This window comes from Chroicocephalus ridibundus, chromosome 11 (assembly GCF_963924245.1).
Source record: "Chroicocephalus ridibundus chromosome 11, bChrRid1.1, whole genome shotgun sequence".
NCBI lineage: Eukaryota > Metazoa > Chordata > Aves > Charadriiformes > Laridae > Chroicocephalus > Chroicocephalus ridibundus.
Window position 1 is genome coordinate 21,936,626 of NC_086294.1, and position 18,831 is coordinate 21,955,456.

General features: G+C 63.9%; 3 protein-coding genes across 3 annotated transcripts; 2 read left to right on the top strand and 1 right to left on the bottom strand.

The window, feature by feature from the left end:
• Nucleotides 1–109: 109 nt before the first annotated feature.
• RGS14 (regulator of G protein signaling 14) lies at nt 110–9,936 on the bottom strand. The gene is made up of 15 exons (XM_063349097.1): nt 9,693–9,936; nt 8,034–8,055; nt 6,641–6,795; nt 6,433–6,525; nt 5,732–5,875; nt 5,414–5,563; nt 5,105–5,225; nt 4,891–5,015; nt 4,611–4,814; nt 4,429–4,505; nt 4,157–4,283; nt 3,735–3,816; nt 3,508–3,566; nt 3,177–3,291; nt 110–2,896 (listed from the first exon to the last, which is right to left on the bottom strand). The coding sequence occupies exons 1-15, from the start codon at nt 9,735–9,737 to the stop codon at nt 2,661–2,663; spliced, it is 1,755 nt and encodes a 584-aa protein (XP_063205167.1). The 5' UTR covers nt 9,738–9,936; the 3' UTR covers nt 110–2,660.
• Nucleotides 9,937–12,065: 2,129 nt separating this feature from the next.
• LOC134522057 (ADP-ribosylation factor-like protein 3) lies at nt 12,066–14,149 on the top strand. The gene is made up of 6 exons (XM_063349323.1): nt 12,066–12,083; nt 12,450–12,593; nt 12,681–12,797; nt 12,966–13,016; nt 13,819–14,004; nt 14,102–14,149. Exons 1-6 carry the CDS (start codon nt 12,066–12,068, stop codon nt 14,147–14,149), a joined length of 564 nt encoding a protein of 187 aa, XP_063205393.1.
• Nucleotides 14,150–15,611: 1,462 nt separating this feature from the next.
• LMAN2 (lectin, mannose binding 2) lies at nt 15,612–18,765 on the top strand. The gene is made up of 8 exons (XM_063349483.1): nt 15,612–15,796; nt 15,872–15,990; nt 16,092–16,209; nt 16,517–16,596; nt 17,473–17,634; nt 17,821–17,935; nt 18,253–18,372; nt 18,516–18,765. Exons 1-8 carry the CDS (start codon nt 15,655–15,657, stop codon nt 18,674–18,676), a joined length of 1,017 nt encoding a protein of 338 aa, XP_063205553.1. The 5' UTR covers nt 15,612–15,654; the 3' UTR covers nt 18,677–18,765.
• Nucleotides 18,766–18,831: the final 66 nt, after the last annotated feature.

Genomic DNA, 18,831 nt, shown 5'->3' on the forward strand with positions numbered 1-18,831 from the left:
CCGCCGGCACATCCCGCCTCGCCTGCCTGAGGCTCGGCATTGCCCCTGGGCGCGATGCCGGAGCAGCCTCAGCTCTCCATCACTTGGCGCTGGGTGCTTCACCCTCTGCATGAGAGGAAGAGGAGGAGGAGAAGAGCTCGGTGCTGGCGCTGCTGGGGTGTCCCAAACTGGAGGTGAGGCCACGCACACATCCACCATCCTTGAGGCCATTGAGCATCAGCCACGAGGGCACCCGGCTCTGCCCAGGGCATGCGCCGTCCTCGCCGCCAGGGTGTTGGCGGTGGGTTACGTCAGCACCAGAGCGGTCCCTGCGTCCTGTCGCTGTGCTGATGGTGGCACGCGGCCCGGCTCAGCCCGTGCCAACGCCTCAGCATGGAGCGGTCGTCAGCGCTGCGAGGACTGTGTGGGGCAGAGCCCACGTCTTCCCAGCACGTGCGATGCCGGGGTGGGCAGGAGCGAGGTGACACCAGTGCTGCCGTCACCACCTCCTCGACGCCGTTTATCATTACCTGCTGTTTACGCACCTCTGGCCAAGTTTCCGTCCACCCGCAAGGCGCCCGGCCAGCTCGCCTCCGCATCTGACCCGGGGGGAGCCAGGGGACAAAGGCCCCTCCAGCCCGGCGCCTCTGGGGAGCAGGCACAGAGGGGCGGCACGGCTGCCACATCCCTGTTCCTCTGGGATCCGTCACTCCCAGGACCCATCACCATGGACAAGCCAGCTCCAACTGCACAGGGGGAGCAAGGGGGGATCTGTTGGGTACCCCAGTGTGCTCAGGGACAGCCTGTGGACATTCCTACCGCTGCTGGAGCATCACCGAGCCTCCACGGAGTCACAAACTGATGGAGCTGAACACCCAGGAGGTGCCACAGCAGGCGACGTGCCCTCCCTCTGCAGGGTCTGGGGACACTTCTGGCTGGGGTTGTGTGGCCAGTGGCACTCACAGAGCCCCGTGCCAGGCTATGGGGGTCAGGAGGACGGTGTCCGCACTTGCCCCGTGCCCGGGGGCTCTTGGCCAGCTGCCCCCACAATCATTAACATGGTGAGGCCCTGGCAGCTCTGGTGGTCACTCATTGACAGGGCCGGGGCTGAAGTCCTTGGCCGTGCCGGCTCCGCAGCTTCCCCTACGCCATCAGCGGTGCCGGGAAAACAAGCTCTTGGCACTGCCCCTTGCTGCCAGGCAGCCCTCCCTGGCCCCGGGGGAGCTCCGTGGGGCATGGAGGGGCTGGGGGGACATCACCGCCAGGAAAAGGACCATCCAGCCTCGGCGGCGGAGGAAGGAGAGAGATGCGCGTCCAGGCAATGCTCTTTATTTCCCCCGGTTTCACACCACAGACGGGACTGAGCAGCACCACGGAGACACAGGGGGGCTCTGACCAGGGCCAAAGGGCCACAGCGGGCTGTGGCAGCATGGGACTGGGTGGCCATGACCCTCATCCCCAGGCGAGCCCCAGGGCTGCCCTGGGCCACCCCTCTGCCTCTGGCCGGGCAGTGGTGACAAAGCGGTGACCCAGGGAAGGGCCCCAGCACACATGGATGATGGAGGGATCTCCTGGCTGCTGTCGGGGGGCTGTCTCCATCACAGATGGGGTTTGGAACCTCTGGGGACATGGGGCTGCCTGGGATGGGGACCTGCCAGGCACAGCCAGGTCCAGCAGAGCTGGGCTCAAGGTTACTGGCCAGCACCGCCGCCGGCAGGGGTGCCAGGCTGGGCACCTGCACACCAGGCTGAAATGCTCAGCACCCAGGGGTGCTGCATTCCTCTGGCACCCCTCAGGCCTGTCCCCAAGGGCTGAGCACCCACGGCCCGAGCCGGGCTGGGGCAGGGGACCTATGGGGATCTGCTCCTGTGGATCACTTCAGCAGCCGCCCACACAGGATCTCCCTGCGGGGAGGAGGAAGGCTGCTTTGGCACAACCCGCTGGCTCTGCCTCTGTTTGCTCGGGGCAGGAACCACGTACCGCTCCGTGCCCTTGCACCACAACAGCGCTGAGCCTCGCAGGATCCGGCCCAGCCACGCTCACGCAATGCAGACGGTAACAATCTGCCCGGGGCACAGGCCAGCAGGACCATGCTCACCCTCCCCAGGACGGGCAGACCTGCACATCAGCAACAGGGGAACCCCCGTTCCTGCAGGGTCAGGGACCGGATCCAGCCCTCAGCTCCGGACACATGTTCTCCTGACCCTGCCTGCCCACAGCACCGATGTTCGGGGCTGGTGCCTGCCTTGCCACCCCACCCACCCGCGTCCTCTCTCTCCTGCACACCCTTCAGCTGAAGGGGTGCTTTCCCCACCCGAACAGTCCACGGGGCTGTGCCAGCCCGGCACAGGCAGGATTTGCCGGGGCGGCAGCTCTGCCGCAGGCAGAGGCACCGGGCAGGACAGTGCCAGGCATGCGTGGGACGTCGCAAAGTGCTTTGCAACGGGGGTTCGAACTATGTACAGGACTCCCTTGACGTGCACCAGGATGTGACCCCACCGAGGGGCATGGCAGCGGCTCAACCACTCACAGCGACGCGACGCGACAGTTTGGGACAGGACGTGGACGAATCTGCGGTCCGGGCAGTGTCGGCGGCGCAGGGCAGGGGCCGGTTGGGCCCCGTGTTGAACCCCGGCATGGCCCGGGGGTACCACGCGCCGGGTGCAGGTGTGCAGCAGGACTCATCGGAGCTCGTGGTCGACCGGAGGCTGAGCCGGTGCCGGCTCTGCGGGCTGAGGATGGCCATTTCCCTCGGAGCCTGGGTGAGGGGCGTGGGGCTGATCCGACCCCTTGCAGGCACTGTTGTCCTGCCCGGGGAGCTGGAGGAAGTCAGGCAGGACCAGGTCCTCCTTGGAGAGCAGCCCACGCTGGTCATTGGCCCGGCAGCTCTGGGCACGGTTCAGCAGCTCCACCAGCCCTGGGGGAAATGCAGGTCATGCACCTGAGCCCAGCACTTGGGCTCCTGTCCTAACGCCTCAGCTGCCCTCTCCACCTGACATGACCCTGAACATGAACCAGGCGCAGCACCTGCACCTTCTCTCTGCTCCCTGACAGCACCCATGGGACTCTGCACCCATGCTCAGAAAACCGGGGGACCCCCCGTCCCCCGTAGCCCATCCCCAGCAGACCAGGAGCCCTGTGTCCCTCACCCCGTGTTTTACCCCAGCGCCTCAGGTTTCAGAAATGCCAGGTCTCACCTTCCAGGTCGTATGTGCGGCGGTTCAGGTTCGTGGCAGCTGAAGACCGGGGCCGGGAGAAGGAAGAGGGCATCTCCCACAGCATGTCGGGCTCCGTTCCTGTCGGGCTTCCCTCCTGCAAAGAGCAGCACAAGCCTCAGCGACGGGGCAAGGAGGCAGTGCTCCCCCAGCCCACGTCCCCGTCGCCCTCCCACAGCCTGGCTCCCAGCTCGGCACCCACTGTCCGGCCCTGTGGCATGTGCCAGGGTCGCAGCAAGGCACACCTTCCCCACGGACTGTGGCAGCAGCCGTGGGGGCATCTCTGACTGGGGCTGTGGGTTCTTGAGCTCACCTCGCTCCGGAGTGGGGAGGGGGCGGCTGCGGCCTCGGCGCTCTCCGTCACTCGCATGTCTGCAAGGTAAGTGCTGCTCAGCGCCCTGTGCCAGCACCCCAGTCCTGGCCCGGCTGGTGACAGGATCGAGCCCATCCCAGGGAGCAGAAAGCAGCCCGGCCCTGGGAGCGCTCTGTGAGTGTACACGGCTTGCAGGAGGGACACGACCTGGGGGGAGGACACTTTACCTGCCGGCGTTTCCAGGACAAGTTTCTGAGCAGCCACCGTGCTGACCAGCTTCTCGAGGTCCAGGGCAGCTGGCTCGCCGTGCTGCAACGGGAAGAGCCAGCCGGTGTCACGCTCACTGTGGCACGGCAGAGGCAGCCAGGCTGAGGACCTGTGAGCTCCCCCGCCAGACCCTGTTGGGTCATGGGCTGCGCAGTGCAGAGCACACCCGCTGGTCCCTCCCAGCCCGCGGCGGGGTGCCATGGCCCATCTCAAACACCGGTGACTCTCCGCAAGCCCACAACCTGCCCCCAGCATGGATCACTGCTCCCCACCTCCTAGTCACTGCCGGTAGCCCCTGGCCTGAGACCCACAGCCGGCCCCCTCCCGCAGCGTCCCGGGTGCAGGAGGCTGGGGCTGTGCCCGCCGAGGCGTGAGCCCTCACCCGCCGCAGCAGCGCCAGCTCCATCCTCACGCCATACTTCCCCAGCACGGGCTGCAGCGCTTCCCGGATGCGCTTGGTTGACTTTGCCGTGATGCGGATGGTCTTGTTGAGGGAGGAGATTTCCAGCCTGTGGAAGGGGAGCAGAGGCTGCAGGCAAACACGGGCACAGCTGGGGCGCTCAGGGCTGCCTGGGGGTTGGGCGTGGGGTGGCCACGTGTGATGTGGACCAGACACTTGTGGGCAACAGCATCAGCCCCAAAGCTCCCACTCACTCAAAGCTTATCCTGTTCTCCAGCTTCACCTCCTGGTCTGCCAGCACAGAGCACTCCTGGTCCAGCACCAGCGCTTTCTGAAAGAGCCAAACCATCAGGAGAGAGCAAGCGGAGCGGCACACGGTCACAGCCTGGGGACAGTCTGGCTGGCAGGAGCCCCCTCCCTGCCCTGCCCACCCTACCTGCTCATTGCCCACCAGGTAAACCTTGATGTCGGGGAGGCTGAAGCCGCGTTTCTCGCATATCCCCGCCAGCATGTCACGGATGGAGTGGCCGGGCCGGACGGAGGCCAGCGAGGCCGTGCCGTCAGGCAGGTACACGCAGCAGTACTTCATGGGCTTGGACGGCAGCTCTGCCTCGCTGCCCCCCAGGCTCTTCCGATGGCCCTGCAGGAGGGATGCAGCAGGATAAGCCTGGCTGGTGGCAGCGTGATGGCGCAGGGCCAGCGCTGTGACGACTCACCTCCGTCCAGGGGCTGGCGGCCGTGCTGGTGGAGGACAGGAAGCCCAGGTCCAGGCTGGCCGAGGAGTTGAGCGAGCCCTGGGACTCCCGCCACAGCATGGCGCTCCCACCGCCTTCTCCCCCTTCTAAGACAGACAGAGGGACAGTGGCGGGGACTGTGGGCTCCCTTGGGGGGTGGCATGGTCCTGGCTGCCTGGCTCGGCACAGCACCTACCTGCCCAGGAGGGCTCCCGCCGTTCTCCCTTCCTGAAGGACCGTCGGGGGCTGCGGCTGGCACCACTGCCTGCCGTCTCCACACCCAGTGGCAGGGACTTGCCCAGCTTCAGCTTTGACTTCTGGGGCAAACAAAGAAGCATGTCAACGTGGGGACATCTGAGACTCACCAGTCCCTTTCCTGGGTCCCCTGACTGCTTGTCTGTCCTCAGCCTGGGGCTGGGTTTGCTCCGAGGAGCAGGGAAAGGACCCAGAACCGCTTTCTCAGGCAAAGGGACAAGTCCCCGTCCCCCCTTCCCACCCTGCTCACCTTGCTGAGGTCAGGTGGGGGGCTGCTGCTGCGGGAGTGCGGCCGCAGGTCTGGCAGGGGCTGTCCCTGGCTCTCTGCCTGCAGGCAGGCCTGGTAGAGCGGGGATTTAACGAAGCGCGTGTAGCTGTCAAACTTCATCAGGTTAAAGATCTGCAAAGGGAGGATATGCGGGCTTAAGCCCCCTGCCCACCCACGGCTCACTCTGGCCACTGCCCCATGGCACGGCCCCAGGGTGAGAGCAGCGATGCTGGGTGATGCACAGGGTGGTCCCGCAGCCCCCGTCCCGTGGGTGGGGTGGAGCACGGGTGCTGCTCGTACCTGGAGCTGCTGGACGCGAAACATGTCTGGGGAGGGGGTGGCCAGCATGTCCTCCCCAATCCAGGCCTGCTTGTCGATGTTCACGGGACTGACTGAGTGGCTGGAGAGGAACTCATCGTAGATCCGCCGTGCCTCCTGGGCCAGCTAGGGGAATGGGGGGGTCAGGCTGGGACCCGGAGTCCCCTCCTCACTGCTACCCTGTGGGGAGCCCCTGTCTCACCCCACGGAGTCATCCGAGCTCTGAAGGGCTGAGTCCTCCTGGGACCAGCTCGGTACCTGCACATCAGGACAGGCATCGGACCCAGCCTCCGCCGCCCAGCACCAAGCTCTGGGCACAACACGCCAGTCTCTCCGCAGAGGTACAGCCCGAAGTAGGAACTGTCCCCCCGAGCTGTGTGTCTCTGTCCCCACAAGCCCCCGTCTAGCTCCCTGCCCTTGGTCTCTTGTCTTCCCAACAGCATTCTCCACCCTCTGGCCACCATGGGCTGGAGAAGCATGTCCTGCTCCGTGGTCTGTGGCTTTCAGATGCACATCGCATCCGTCTCCTTCTGCCTCCCGCAAGAGACCCCAGCCACCCGGAACAGGGGTCTGCCAGGACCCTGAGACATACAGGCACAACAGCCACCTCCCCCTCTGCCCACATCCCTCCCAGCAGCTGTAACTCAGGCTCAGCCACACCGTGGCTGCAGAGAGGCTGGTACCTGCTGCGTGTCGCTGGCCGGGATCTGCTGGAAGCGCTCGCACGCCTGCCAGAAGTAGACATTTTCAGCACTGAACTCCTTCTTGAGGAATTCCTGCGGGGCAGAGAGAGCTGCTGGCCTGGATGGCACCGTGGCTGTGGGATGGCTTGGTTGCCGATGACCAGGAGCCAATGGTAACAAGGACTGAGGTGTGGGCTGTGGCACTCACAGTGAAGTAGGTGACGGCCACGCGGTCCTGCAGCAGCGTCTCGAAGGATTCGGCCCAGCTGACCACAGACCCCTGTGTGGAGCCACAGGTGGACGGCGGCCCTGGCAGGCTGTTCACGCTGTGGTTGCTGCCACGGGCCCTGGAGGCGTTTAACTCTGAGAGAGAAAAAGGGTGAGTTCTGTCTGCCCCCCAGAGTCACCCCCACCATTGCCAGCAGCCCCTGTATCTGCAGGGAGTTCGTCCGCCCCATCCCGACGCAAGCCAGCGAGACCTCAGGAAGGGAGCACGAGGAGCTGGTATCACAGCGGCATCCTCGGTGGATCAAGCGCCGTGATGCCACAGCTGGCACCGTCTGGTGTGACAGCCCTCCCTGACAGCCCTTCCTGCCAGCGCCGGCCATCCTCCCCTCCCCGGGGTGTCACCATGACTCCACCTGTGACTCATCTCCCAGGGGAACAAAGCCAGATGCGTGGGGAAAGCACCCAGCCAGGGAGGGAAAGCAGGGTGGAAAGGGACACAGCTGGCACATGGCGTGAAGGGAAGCTCGGAGGATGGGTAGAGGTGCCTGAATTTACCTTCTCCATTCCTCCGGCTATGACAAGGAACAAACCCAGCAACAGGAGGGCACAGAAAGTGTCATCCCTGGCTCCCAACCCGGAGGAAACCCTCCCTCGGGGAAACCCAAGATGACCATGCATTCAAATTGAGTCCTTCCATCAAAAAGACGGAAGTTCCCAGGGGCAACCCCAGCTTTTGAACTGGTTTGGCTGGTGAGCAACCGGCCAAAGAGGGTCATTTGCAAGAGAAGGTAAGGGTACGGAAGCAGGGCTCTCCCAGCAAAGCTGGCAGGAGCAGAGGCGGCAGCAGGCTGCTGCTTGGCCAGGCTCCCCACCCTTCTCCTGTGCAAAACACGGGGTCACTGCACACAGTCTGCACGTGCAGGTGGGAACAGCAGCCCCCGGCACCTCGCGCTGGAAGGATCCTGCAGCGGGACCGAGATGTGGGAATGGGCCGGCTAAGATATCTGGTGCACAATGAGACAGATGGACAGACAGACAAACCCCCTCGGGGAACCCGGCGCTGGCTGGTACCCAGGTTTTGCTTGCCCCGGGAAGCCCCTCGGCCCCCAGCTCCCAAGGAAGTCAGCTGAGCAGCCAGAAGGGAGGGAGAGGCGACACGGGGCTGGGCGGGAGGGATGGTGGGGTATGGCAAGCACAGTGCCCAGCCCAGCACTGCGGGCGCCCGGCCACGCACTCGCCCACAGCACAGCCGGTGCTGACACAGGACCTGGCTCTCTGCTGGCTCCTTGCCCCTGGCACCGGGCTGGCTGTGGGCTTCCCCCTCCCCTGAAGGCAATGCCGGCCTCCTGTCCCAGAGCAAAGAGCAGCCTTACCTCCATCCGACACAGCCGGGCCCTGCGGGGGTGGAGAGAAGAGAGGTGAGAGGGGCCACACGGCGCCTGCCAGCCCGGTGGAGCGGTACCTGGGCAGGCGGCAGCGTCAGGGCAAGCCTAGTCCGAACCCAGGAGCAAGGGACACGGGCTGCCGGCAGACACCGCTCTGGTGTTAGTTGCAACTGGGACAGCTGCCCCACGGTAGGAGGCCTCCAAGGCGGGGGCAGCGAGTAGGGATGGGGAGTTACAAGAGGTGCACAGCTTTTCTCCCACCTCTGGTGCATCTACTGCCCCGAGGGCAGGCCAGCAATTGGGAAAGGGCAGACGCTATCAGATGTAACCCTGCCACCACTGCCCAGGGAGAAGAGAAGCAGCCTCCCCGGCACAGGAAGAGGAGGGGAGGAGGGGAGGGAAGGAAGGCAACCACAGCCCTAGGCAGGCAAACTGCCTGCTCCCTCCTTCCTTGGGGCCTGGGGCTACTGAGGGCAGATGGCCAAAAACGAGGACCGGGTCCTGCGAAGGGCAGAGCTCCCAGCGAAGGGCAGAGCAGGACTGGGTGCCATGCAGCATCCCCTGGGCCACCCCAGATACCAGCCATGGGGATGCGGTACCCCAGGACCCAAAGCAAGCAGGCAGAGGGGCAGAGCCTCCACAGTCAAAGCCCAGCCAAGCACTCCCTGCACGGTGCTGCCTCTCATCACCTGCCTGGGGCCACACTGAAATGGTGCCCTTGACCTGGCTGGCCAGTGCCCCCCACCCTGCTAGCCCCACGCACCCCAGCCTGCCCTGCACACACCCTGCCTGTCCCCATCCCAGCCCCACACACCCCAGCCCCACTATCCCACCCCTGCCTGTCCCTGCTACCCCACCCCACACGCCACTGCAGTACCCCTTACCCCAGCCCCACATATCCCAGCCCTGCCTGCTCATACCCCAGCCCCACACACCCCTATGTTGTCATCTGCTTGGTCTTCTCCAGCATCCCCGTTGCCCACACCCAATTAGCTCTGCCCTGCCTGTGCCACCCAGTCCCACGCACCCCAGCACTGCTGACTCCTGTTTACCCCAGCCCTGTACACCACTGCATGCCCGTTACCCCAGTGCCGTACAGCCCCACTTACATCGCTGTCTCACAGACCCCTGCCTTCTCATTACCCAGCCCCATATGTCCCTGCCTGCCTGTTACCCAGCCCCATACGCTGTTGCCTGCCCTAATACCCCTCTACGTCTCTGCCTGCTGTGGATGCCCAAGGCCCATACACCCCTGCCTGCACATTACCCAGCCTCACATCCCCCCGCCTGCCTGTTATCCGCCCCACACCCCCCTGCCTGCCTGGTACCTGGCCACATACATCCCTCTGCCTGCCCGTCACCCACCCCACCGCCCCCCGCCTGCCCGGTACCCAGCCCCACACCCCCTGCCCGTTACCTACCCCCGTGCATCCCTCTGCCTGCCTGATACTCAGACACGCACCCCTGCCTGCCCGCTATCTGCCCCACACCCCCTGCCTGCCCACTACCTGGCCCCATACATCCGTCCGTCTGCCCGGTATCCGCTCCACGCCCCGCCGCCTGCCCGGTGCCCAGCCCCGCGCCGTGCCGCCGGGCGGGGCCGCCCCGGGGGATGGGTCCGGCGCCCCGGTCCGGTCCGGGACTCACCATGCGGCCGTTGTGGACCAGCAGCAGCTTGGCCTTGCCCTGCATGCCTGGCACCGCCCGGCCCAGCGCGCTACGGGCGCGGCCCGCGGCCCCGCAGCATCCCCGGCCGGCGGCGCGGCGCGGCTCCCCCGGCCCGGCCCGGCGCTCCCCGGCACTACCGCTTTCGGCTGCCACAGGAAGTGTCGCCAAGGGAACCGAGACCGCAGCGGGGGGAGCGGAGCCGCCCTCCCGCCCCGCGCCGCCGCCGCCACCGGCCCCGGCCCCGCCCCGCCGGGCACCGGCACCGGCTGCGGGCCAGGAAACGCCGCGGCCCCATCCCCATCCCGGTCCTCATCCCTAACCCCGTCTCCATCCGCATCTGTGACCCCATCCCAACCCCGTCCCCATCCCGATCCCCATCCTTCTCCCTGTCTCCATCTGCATTTGTGACTCCATCCCCATCTGTATCCCTGTTTCCATCTGCATCTACATCCCCGTCCCCATCCCAATCCCTGTCCCCGTCCCCATCTGAATCCCCATCCCAGTCCCTGTCCCCGTCCCCATCCCCATCATCATCTGAATCCCCCATCCCCATCCCAATCCCTGTCCCCATCCCCATCTGAATCCCTTCCCCATCGCCACCCCAGTCAGTCCCCATCACCAGCACGGTCTGTGCCACCTTGCGGTCACCACCCCCCCCACCACTCCCAGCAGCCTGGGCAGCCCCAGGTGACTCCTCCTGGGCATCACATCACCCCAGGGAAAGGGGGTGCAGGGGCAGGGGGGCATCAGCACACCAACGCCCCCTTCCACCACCCTGGTCACGCAGCGGTGGGTCTGGGGGTGGTCCCCAGGGCCGTGCTGCTGCTGCTGCTGGTCCTGTTAGTGACTGGTGTTCGTGGAGAGCTGCCTGCACCGTGGAGGCCGGCAGAGCCTGGCAGAGAGGAGTGGTGGACGTGCAGCTTGGAGTCACCAAACTGATGCCTAAGCAGTTTTGCCCATCTCCTAGGTCGGGGTTCCATGTTGATCAGCAACCACAAACCAGTCAAGGATATTTTAGGATATTTGTTAGGAAATATAAGTAAGTAACAGTTACAGGATAAACCGCAGAGCACCATGGCAACCCACTCATGGAAATGCTAATAACTGGGACGTAAGGTGGGTGATTAACCTATCAAAAGCAGAACCCTAACATTAAGTTGGGTGCAGATCTATGCAGAGAAAAATGAAGTGTTCCCACCACGAAAATGCACAAAAGCAGAGCGGCATTAGCAGCCGCAGCCCTGGCAGGGTCTCTGGGCACGGGGGAGCGGAGGGTGGCCCCTGCTGCTGCCCCCCGGCCCCCTGCGGCAGCACAGAGCAGCAGTGGGGTGGGGGGCGATCGTGCTTCTCCCCTTCCCTTTGTCAGAGCGTAGCTGTGTTGTTTGGCTTGGCTTTGCAACAGGAGTTATAAATAAAAATGTCTCACCGAGAGTGCGTGACTCACGGTCCTCACCACAAGGATAACCTCTCTGCTAGGAAACCTGATCCGAGGACCGAACTGCAGCATGCAAGAATCAAAGACATTGCGTAATTAATATATTTCATCCAAATGGCGAACGGATGAGCCCCTCATCCCACCTGGGCAGGGGTGGGCTGCTGGGAAAGGAGCCTGTGTCCCTCTGGACCCCTGTCCTCTGCCACCCCCAACCTCCGGCTGCCCAGGACCTGCTCTGGGGCCCAGTGGTTTCCCTCGGATGGCAGCGGGGAGCTGGGGCAGTGGCTGACGTGGCCTCGAGCAGCTCCAGCCTCAGCGTTACCTCCTGCCACCCTCTGAGGGAGCAGCTTGTGGGTGCTGGTGTCACCTTGCCCTGATCGGGCAGGGTGGGACGTGGGGATGCACTGAGGCATCACCCCTCGCACGGAGGACTGTGTCGGCCCTGTGCACCGGGACACGACCATGCCTGTGGTCTGCCCCTGCTGCCTGGAGGCTGGGGCTGCGGTGCCTCTCCCAGTATCACATGCCAGCTGCACAGCTCCGTCCCACTGCCATGGTCTGCCCGCGATGATGCCCACAGTGCCTGGGTACCGCATCCTCCCGCTGTGCTGCCTTCCCCGAACCGGAGGCTGGCCCCGCGGGGAGAGGGATGCCCTGTGCCCCAGTGCCCCAGCCTGGCGGGACCTGGTTTATCCCGGGGGTAGGCGACGGCGGAGCGACAGCTGGCTGGGGGATTTGCCGAGGGCATTATTTAATGCTGTGGGTAAATGGAGAAACAGCAGCTAATTCTGGAGCCCATAATCCTCTTCCTCCCCTGGGGATGGGGAGCGTGCCGGTTACACAGCCGCCGGCGGGCCCTGGGGACAAGCCCCTGGCAGCTCCCCAGGCGCGCCACAGGACGGAGCGACTCCCAGACCATGGGTGATGTGCAGAAGGTAAGCGGAGTACGGTGACATCCCGCCGGCACCAGGGTGCTGGCACCAGCTGCCGGCAGCAGTGTCAAGCAGCTTGGCAGAGCAGGACCAGGATGTACCCTGGGCTTGTCCCCCCAGCACACCCAGGAGCTGGCAAGGCTCCCCGGGCAGGGACAGCACACCTGGGGGTGGGGACTGGGTCTGGACAGATCTGCCGTGGGGCTACCCTGAGCCCAGACGCTTTGGGAGCCAAGCCCTGGAGCTCACTCAGGCCATAGCCACAGCGTACCCATGGCCAACAGTGCGCCCAGCTCCTCCCTCCAAAATAAGGGTGCTGTGCAGTGACCCGGCACCCCACAGGACTCCCCCAGCACCCCGCGCCCCCAGGGGCTGCTCTCTGTCATCCAGAGGCTGAAGGGCTCCCCGGAGCAGGAGCTCCGCATTGTCCTGCTGGGGCTGGACAACGCCGGGAAGACCACGCTGCTGAAATGCCTGGCGTCCGAGGAGGTCAGCACCATCACACCCACCCAGGTAGGTGTTGCTGGGGGCCACGGGCAGTGGAATGTGGCAGGTCCTACCCTCCCCTTGAGTGATGCCGGGGTTTGCGTCCTCGTGCAGGGCTTCAACATAAAGAGCGTCCACTCGCACGGCTTCAAGCTGAATGTCTGGGATATCGGGGGGCAGCGCTCCATCCGCCCGTACTGGAAGAAGTATCTGGGCAGCACTGACCTGCTGGTGAGTGGGGCGGCTGCCCGCAGCCCCCCTCAGCCCCATGCGTGGAGAGCCGTGCCCTCTTCGCGGGGCCCTGTACCCCAGCAGAGGTGTGCAGCCCCTGCAGAAGGCAGAGCGCTGTGCAGCTGAGTGAGGAGGAGCCATTGACTGTCCCTTTTGTCCCCATGGCAGATTTATGTCATTGACAGTGCAGACCAGAAGCGCTTCGAGGAGACAGGGCAGGTACGAGGGGTCCGGTGGGGGGTGGCTGTGGGGTCCTGGGGCTCGGACCCATCTGGCACCAGCTCTCTGAGGAGTGGAGGGGGGAGGGAGGCTGCTCTCTACCAAGCAGCAACGCTACTGCGGGGGCCAAGCTGCCCCCAGAGCTACATGGGAATGGCTCATGATCAGAGACTCAGCACGCAGAGGCACCTCACCGCATGGCAGATCCATGCCCAGCAGCTCCCTCGGAGTAGGGTGTGATGCCCCTCAGGTACCCGACATGGGGGTGGCTCTGCCCCTGGTGAGAGTGACCCCTCGATCGCCAGCCCTTGTCCCACTTCCCCAGCGCCAGGTTAGCGATACAACCAAGCAAAGGTTTACAAGTAGCGAATTCTGAGTTACAAACCCTGGGAATGAAGCTGGAGAGGGGAAGGTGAGACTCCGAGTGCCAGTCTTGGCTGTACCGGCACCAGACGGCGGTGTGGGTGTGCCAGACAGCACAGAGCTGACAGCAGCCTCCTGTAGCTGCCCTTTGCCCAAGGCTCTCGGTGCTGGGAGCACTTCAGCCCTCAGGTGGTACAGTGTGCAGCTCCTGCGCTTTCTGCAGGTAAGATGGAGCTTCAGGGGTGCATCTCTCCCTTGGGATGTCGAGACCTCATGGCTTCTTTGGCTGTAATAAGAGAACCACAGAGAGGGGAGTGAGGCACTTTGGGGGGCTGAGGTGCCCCCGCCTGCCCTGGGCAGCTCAGCCAAGCAGCCCAGCAGCTCCATGGAGGAGAGTGGCAGTGGGAAGCAGCCCTGGGAGATGGTTCTCTCTTGGCAGGAGCTGGCAGAGCTCACCGAGGAGGAATCCCTCGCAGGGGTCCCGCTGCTGGTGTTTGCCAACAAGCAGGACCTAGTGACTGCAGCACCTGCAGCCGAAATCGCAGAAGGGCTGAGCCTCCACACCTACCGGGACCGGGAATGGCAGATCCAGGCCTGCTCAGCCTTGTCTGGGGAAGGAGTGCAGGTAGAGATGGGGGCCTGCGGGCTCTGCAGAGGCGAGAGAGGACCCGAGGACCTGCCATGCTCTTGGGGCTGTGCTCATGTCTCTCTCTTCCCTCCAGGATGGGATGAACTGGATTTCCAGCCAGATCATGAATAGGAAGAAGTGAGAGCTGTGAAGTGCCAGACTGGACTGAGCTGCAGGTCCCTAAGCCATGGCCAGCCCCCTTGATCCCTAGACTCCCCCAAGGGCTTGGCTGGGCCCTGAGCCTCGGACTGCTGTGCTCAGATGGGCTTCCCACCCAATCTTTCACTAATCAGTCGGCTTCCCCTCTCCCTGCCTTCTGGGCTTCCATGAGCTCCTCATACCCCCTGACCCTCCTGCAGCCCCGGTGCTGTTGGAGTGGAGCACATGTCCCACTGTGTCAAGGGCTTGCACACCTCCAGAACGAGAACCCACTCAGGACTTGTCCATCCACACTGCTGGCACACCCTGTGGAGGCTGCTGCAATACACACAGGGCGTCCCACCACAGCACTGGCTACACCCTCAGGCACGGCACATCCAGCCAGCCAAATGGTGTGTATTCCCCTCTGCTCCTGTAGGATGGGACTGGTGCTGCCCCAGCCATGATGGCTGGCTCGGGAAGGCCTCGGTTTTGTATCTTTTGCTGTCTGGAGGAACTTCCACGTGTGCACAGGATCTGGGACAAGCATAAAGACACAGGGAAGACTTGGCCTTGCAGTCAGGTCCCCAGTGGGGGGCTGTACCCACCAATGGAGGGGTGTCATTGCCTGCTGACAGCCTTGGTTGCAGCCACGCTGTGTGTGCCACTGAGAGGAGCTGCTCTGCAAGAGCCTCTGGGAAGCGCGTTGCCCTGAATGCACCTGAGCTGGGGCTTCTGTCACTCTGCTGAAGATGCCCACCGCGAGGGCTGGAAGATGCATCTCCCTGGCCTCCACAGCTGCCGTGGATGAGCGCCCGTGACACTGGGGTTGGGTGGGAGACAAGCCGCAGCGGGGCTGGGGCCCTCCTGCTGTGCCAGGCGCTGGGCTGCAGCCCTGCGGCCCTCAATAAAGCTGCCTGTGACCTCCGCAATGCCTCGGCCAGTCCTTCCAGCGGTGCTGGGGCAGCGCTGCTCCCCGCCCCACCGCTCCGCGGCCCGGCGAGGCCTGCGGGACCCCGGGCCGGGGCCGTTCCCGGGGCCAGGGCCAGGGCCGGGGCCGGGGCCGGGGCCGGGGCCGAGGTCCGTCCCGAAGGCCTGGCGCCATCTTGTGTGCCGTTGTCATGGCGACGGGCCGCCGTCCGCCGCCGCCGCCTCAGCGCCTCCGGAGCGGGTCACGTGTCCCGCGGGCGGCACGAGCCGCGCACTTGACTGGCACGAGGGGGGGGCGCGGCCTACAGCTCCCGGCATGCCACGCGCCGCCGCGCCCGCGCAGTGCACGCCGGGAGGCGCCTGGCCGCTCCGCCCCCCTCCCCACCGCCCGCCCGAAGCAGGGCTGGAGCTGCGCGCTCTCCCGGCCCCGCCCCCTTCTCCGCCATAGGCGGGCAGGGGTGACGCATGCCCGCGGAGGCGGGAGCGCGGTGGCGTGGGGAGTTCTGATTGGCGGCGCGGGCTGCCGTTCCCGGAGGGGGGCGGGGGCGGGAGCGGCGCGCCGGAAGGCGGAAGGGGAGCATGGCGGCGGGTGCGGGCGGGCTGCTGGCGGCGACCGCGCTGCTGTTGGCGGTGGCCGGGCCGCGCCCGGCACCCGCCGAGCTCACGGACGGCAACAGCGAGCACCTGAAGCGGGAGCACTCCCTGATGAAGCCGTATCAGGGTGAGCGCAGGGCCGGACCGGGCCCGACGCCCCGCGGCGGCCCGGGCTGAGCCGCGCTCTCTCTGCCCGTTGCAGGCGCGGGCTCCGCCGCCATGCCGCTGTGGGACTTCCAGGGCAGCACCATGGTCACCAGCCAGTACGTCCGCCTGACGCCCGACGAGCGCAGCCGGGAAGGCTCCATCTGGAACCGCATGGTGAGAGCCCGGGGCCGGGGGGAGGCCGGCAGCGGCCCGGGGCGGCCCCAGCGCCTGTCCCGGCTCTTGCCCTGACGCCGCTGGGCGGGCTCTCCCCACAGCCCTGCTTCCTCAAGGACTGGGAGCTCCATGTCCACTTCAAGATCCACGGAGCCGGCAAGAAGAACCTGCACGGGGACGGCCTGGCGCTGTGGTACACGCAGGAGCGCCTGGTGCCAGGTACGGTGCGCAGGCGGGGGCCGCCTGGCCGGGCTGAGGCCTCGTCAGCACTTACGCGTGCCCTGGGACAGCCCAGGGAGCTGCCCTTTGAGCTGCCCCTGGCCTGGAAGGTTTCTCGCCAGGGAGGGCATTTGAGCTCCTGTCTGTCAGGTTTCACCTGGCGTGTTCCGCATGTTCTGTCCTGGGAACAGGCACCCTCAGTCGTCTGCTTGGCAATAAACAGCTCTTACAGACCTTCTCAGTAGAAATCTCTGAGCACAAATTCCTTCTGAGAGCCTTGTGTTCCCTGTGTTCTGCCCTCTTCCAGGTCCTGTGTTTGGCAGCAAGGACAACTTTCACGGACTGGCTATCTTCCTTGATACATATCCCAACGATGAAGCCACAGAGGTGAGTAGTTCAGGGAGCTCGTTCAGTGCCAAGGAGGCTGTTTCCTCACAGCTTTGTGCTCCAAGTGCTTCATGCCCGGACCAAGGAAAAGTCTCTCCTCGTAAACTTCTCTGTGCTTTGGTTGATCCTTGCTGCTGGCCTTATTCTCTGTGTTCAACCTGCATGTCTCTAAAAGAGTAACTCCTGAATTGGCTTTTTGCTCCAGAATTCCCTGTGGCAGGTATACGGATCAGTCCTGTGGAGGCTGACGGTCCTTTTCGTCTCTGCTGCTCCATGCTTGTGGATTTCATTACAGCACAGTCAGAAAATGTAATGGTGCTAGTGAGATCTATTGCACCAAAAATGTGTCATAAAGCACCTGGAAATGACCCCATCCCCCTCTTGATGCTCACTGACAGCTGAATTCTTGCCTCCAGTTGGCTTCTTGCAGTGTCCATAACCTGCTGACTACAAAGCCCTGAGTGTGGTTACGCTGCTCGTGTGAGATTTCTCCTGCTCTGGGTCCTGTGCTCTGTTCTTACACTTCTTACCCGCTCTGGAACTTACTCGGCAAGTCTGGAGCCGTCTCGTTGCCCTGGCCACGTGGTGTGGTGGGGCTCAGGGGCAGTCTTGATACCGAAGGTCAGAAATGGCTGCTCTGCTTTAGCCAGAACAAGCCCTCACTCAGTTTAGAAGCAGCTTTGTGTGGAAAAGGAGCCTTAATTTCATTGTTCTGCCCTTTGTATCCAGCTGTGCAGTAAAACTGTGGCTCTGTTGCTGCGCCTGGCTGAGATCCTGCTCTCGCTGAGGTTTCTGACCAGGCAGGGGAAGGTGGCTCCTGCTTGGTAACTCGAAGGCTCTTGCAGACTGAAAGCAGCAGCGCTCTCCTCCCTGCAGCGCGTGTTCCCCTATATCTCTGCGATGGTGAACAACGGCTCCCTGACATACGACCACAGTAAGGACGGGCGCTGGACGGAGCTGGCGGGCTGCACTGCCGACCTTCGGAACCAGAACCACGACACTTTCCTGGCCATTCGGTACTCCCGAGGCCGCCTGACGGTGAGATGCGGCGGACACCTTCTGCAGGGTGTCTCGCATGTTATATGGGGCGGGTGTTGCTTTGTCAGTAGGTGACCTGGAGATGGTTTTCCAGGCTCGACCACCTGCGCCTCCAGCTCCAAAAGAGCTGTGGGCAGGCAGGATGGCAACGTGTGTTCTTGGTGTGATGCTCCCCTGGTCTCACAGGTGATGACCGACGTCGAAGACAGGAACGAATGGAAGAACTGCATCGACGTTGCAGGGGTGCAGCTGCCAACTGGCTACTTCTTCGGTGCTTCTGCTGGCACTGGAGATCTGTCTGGTGAGAGGGGACTTTGCTTGCAGGAATACCGGCTTTTTTGGAGCCTGGAATGTAATGCTACGGATGCACTGGATGTCTTTGACGGCTTCTTTTCCCTGAATTGTTAAAATTTTGTTGGATAGGGACCTGTGGGCTGAGAAGGGAGGTACCTAAGAGCTAAGGAACATTTCAAATTGCAGTTTGATACCTGGGGTGTGAGGATGGCTTGAGAGTGGGGGAGACCTGGACCTGGCACAGCATGGTCCTAGGGGTGCTCTGAGCGCGTGGACATCTCTCAGAGCTGCTGACAGTCTTTGGTGCTGATGGTTGTTTCCTAGACAATCACGACATTATCTCGATGAAGCTATTCCAGCTCATGGTGGAGCACCCTCTAGAAGATGAGACTGTTGACTGGACCAAGATTGAGCCTAGCGTCAGCCTTCTTAAATCACCCAAAGGTGAGTCTCTGGGCTTCGGAGACCTTCAGTGGAGGGTTGGGATGCCAGGGCTGGACTCTTAAAGGCCTGTTGAAAGGTGTCAGAGCTGTGAGACCCCTCAGGAGCTGAGGTGTTGGTCTCTGTAGCTGTTCTTGTCCTTGCAGACAACGTGGATGACCCGACAGGGAATTTCCGAAGCGGGCCTCTGACGGGCTGGAAGGTGTTCCTGCTCCTGCTCTGCGCCCTGCTGGGCATCATCGTCTGCGCTGTGGTGGGAGCCGTGGTCTTCCAGAAACGCCAGGAGCGGAACAAGCGTTTCTACTGATGAAGACCTGGGCCGTGGCCTGTGCCCGAACCCATCTTTTCTATGGGGAGCTGTAAAAACTGTGGTTTCTAAAAGCTGTTTCTGAGAAATATCAGAAGTATTTTCTTATCTGTCTGTCTGGCTGTAGCCCCTGCCCAGCCGTCGGCATCCGGCGG

Coding starts and splice junctions, on each gene's coding strand:
- LMAN2 (XM_063349483.1), top strand. CDS start 15,655: ATGGCGGCGGGTGCGGGCGGGCTGCTGGCGGCGACCGCGCTGCTGTTG. Junction 16,597..17,472: donor CCAACGATGAAGCCACAGAG/GTGAGTAGTTCA, acceptor TCCTCCCTGCAG/CGCGTGTTCCCCTATATCTC. Junction 17,936..18,252: donor TGGCACTGGAGATCTGTCTG/GTGAGAGGGGAC, acceptor GTTGTTTCCTAG/ACAATCACGACATTATCTCG.
- RGS14 (XM_063349097.1), bottom strand. CDS start 9,737: ATGCAGGGCAAGGCCAAGCTGCTGCTGGTCCACAACGGCCGCATG. Junction 3,817..4,156: donor AGCTGGCGCTGCTGCGGCGG/GTGAGGGCTCAC, acceptor TTCCCGTTGCAG/CACGGCGAGCCAGCTGCCCT. Junction 3,567..3,734: donor TGTCCTGGAAACGCCGGCAG/GTAAAGTGTCCT, acceptor CTTACCTTGCAG/ACATGCGAGTGACGGAGAGC.
- LOC134522057 (XM_063349323.1), top strand. Junction 12,594..12,680: donor GCACCATCACACCCACCCAG/GTAGGTGTTGCT, acceptor GTCCTCGTGCAG/GGCTTCAACATAAAGAGCGT. Junction 14,005..14,101: donor TGTCTGGGGAAGGAGTGCAG/GTAGAGATGGGG, acceptor TCTTCCCTCCAG/GATGGGATGAACTGGATTTC.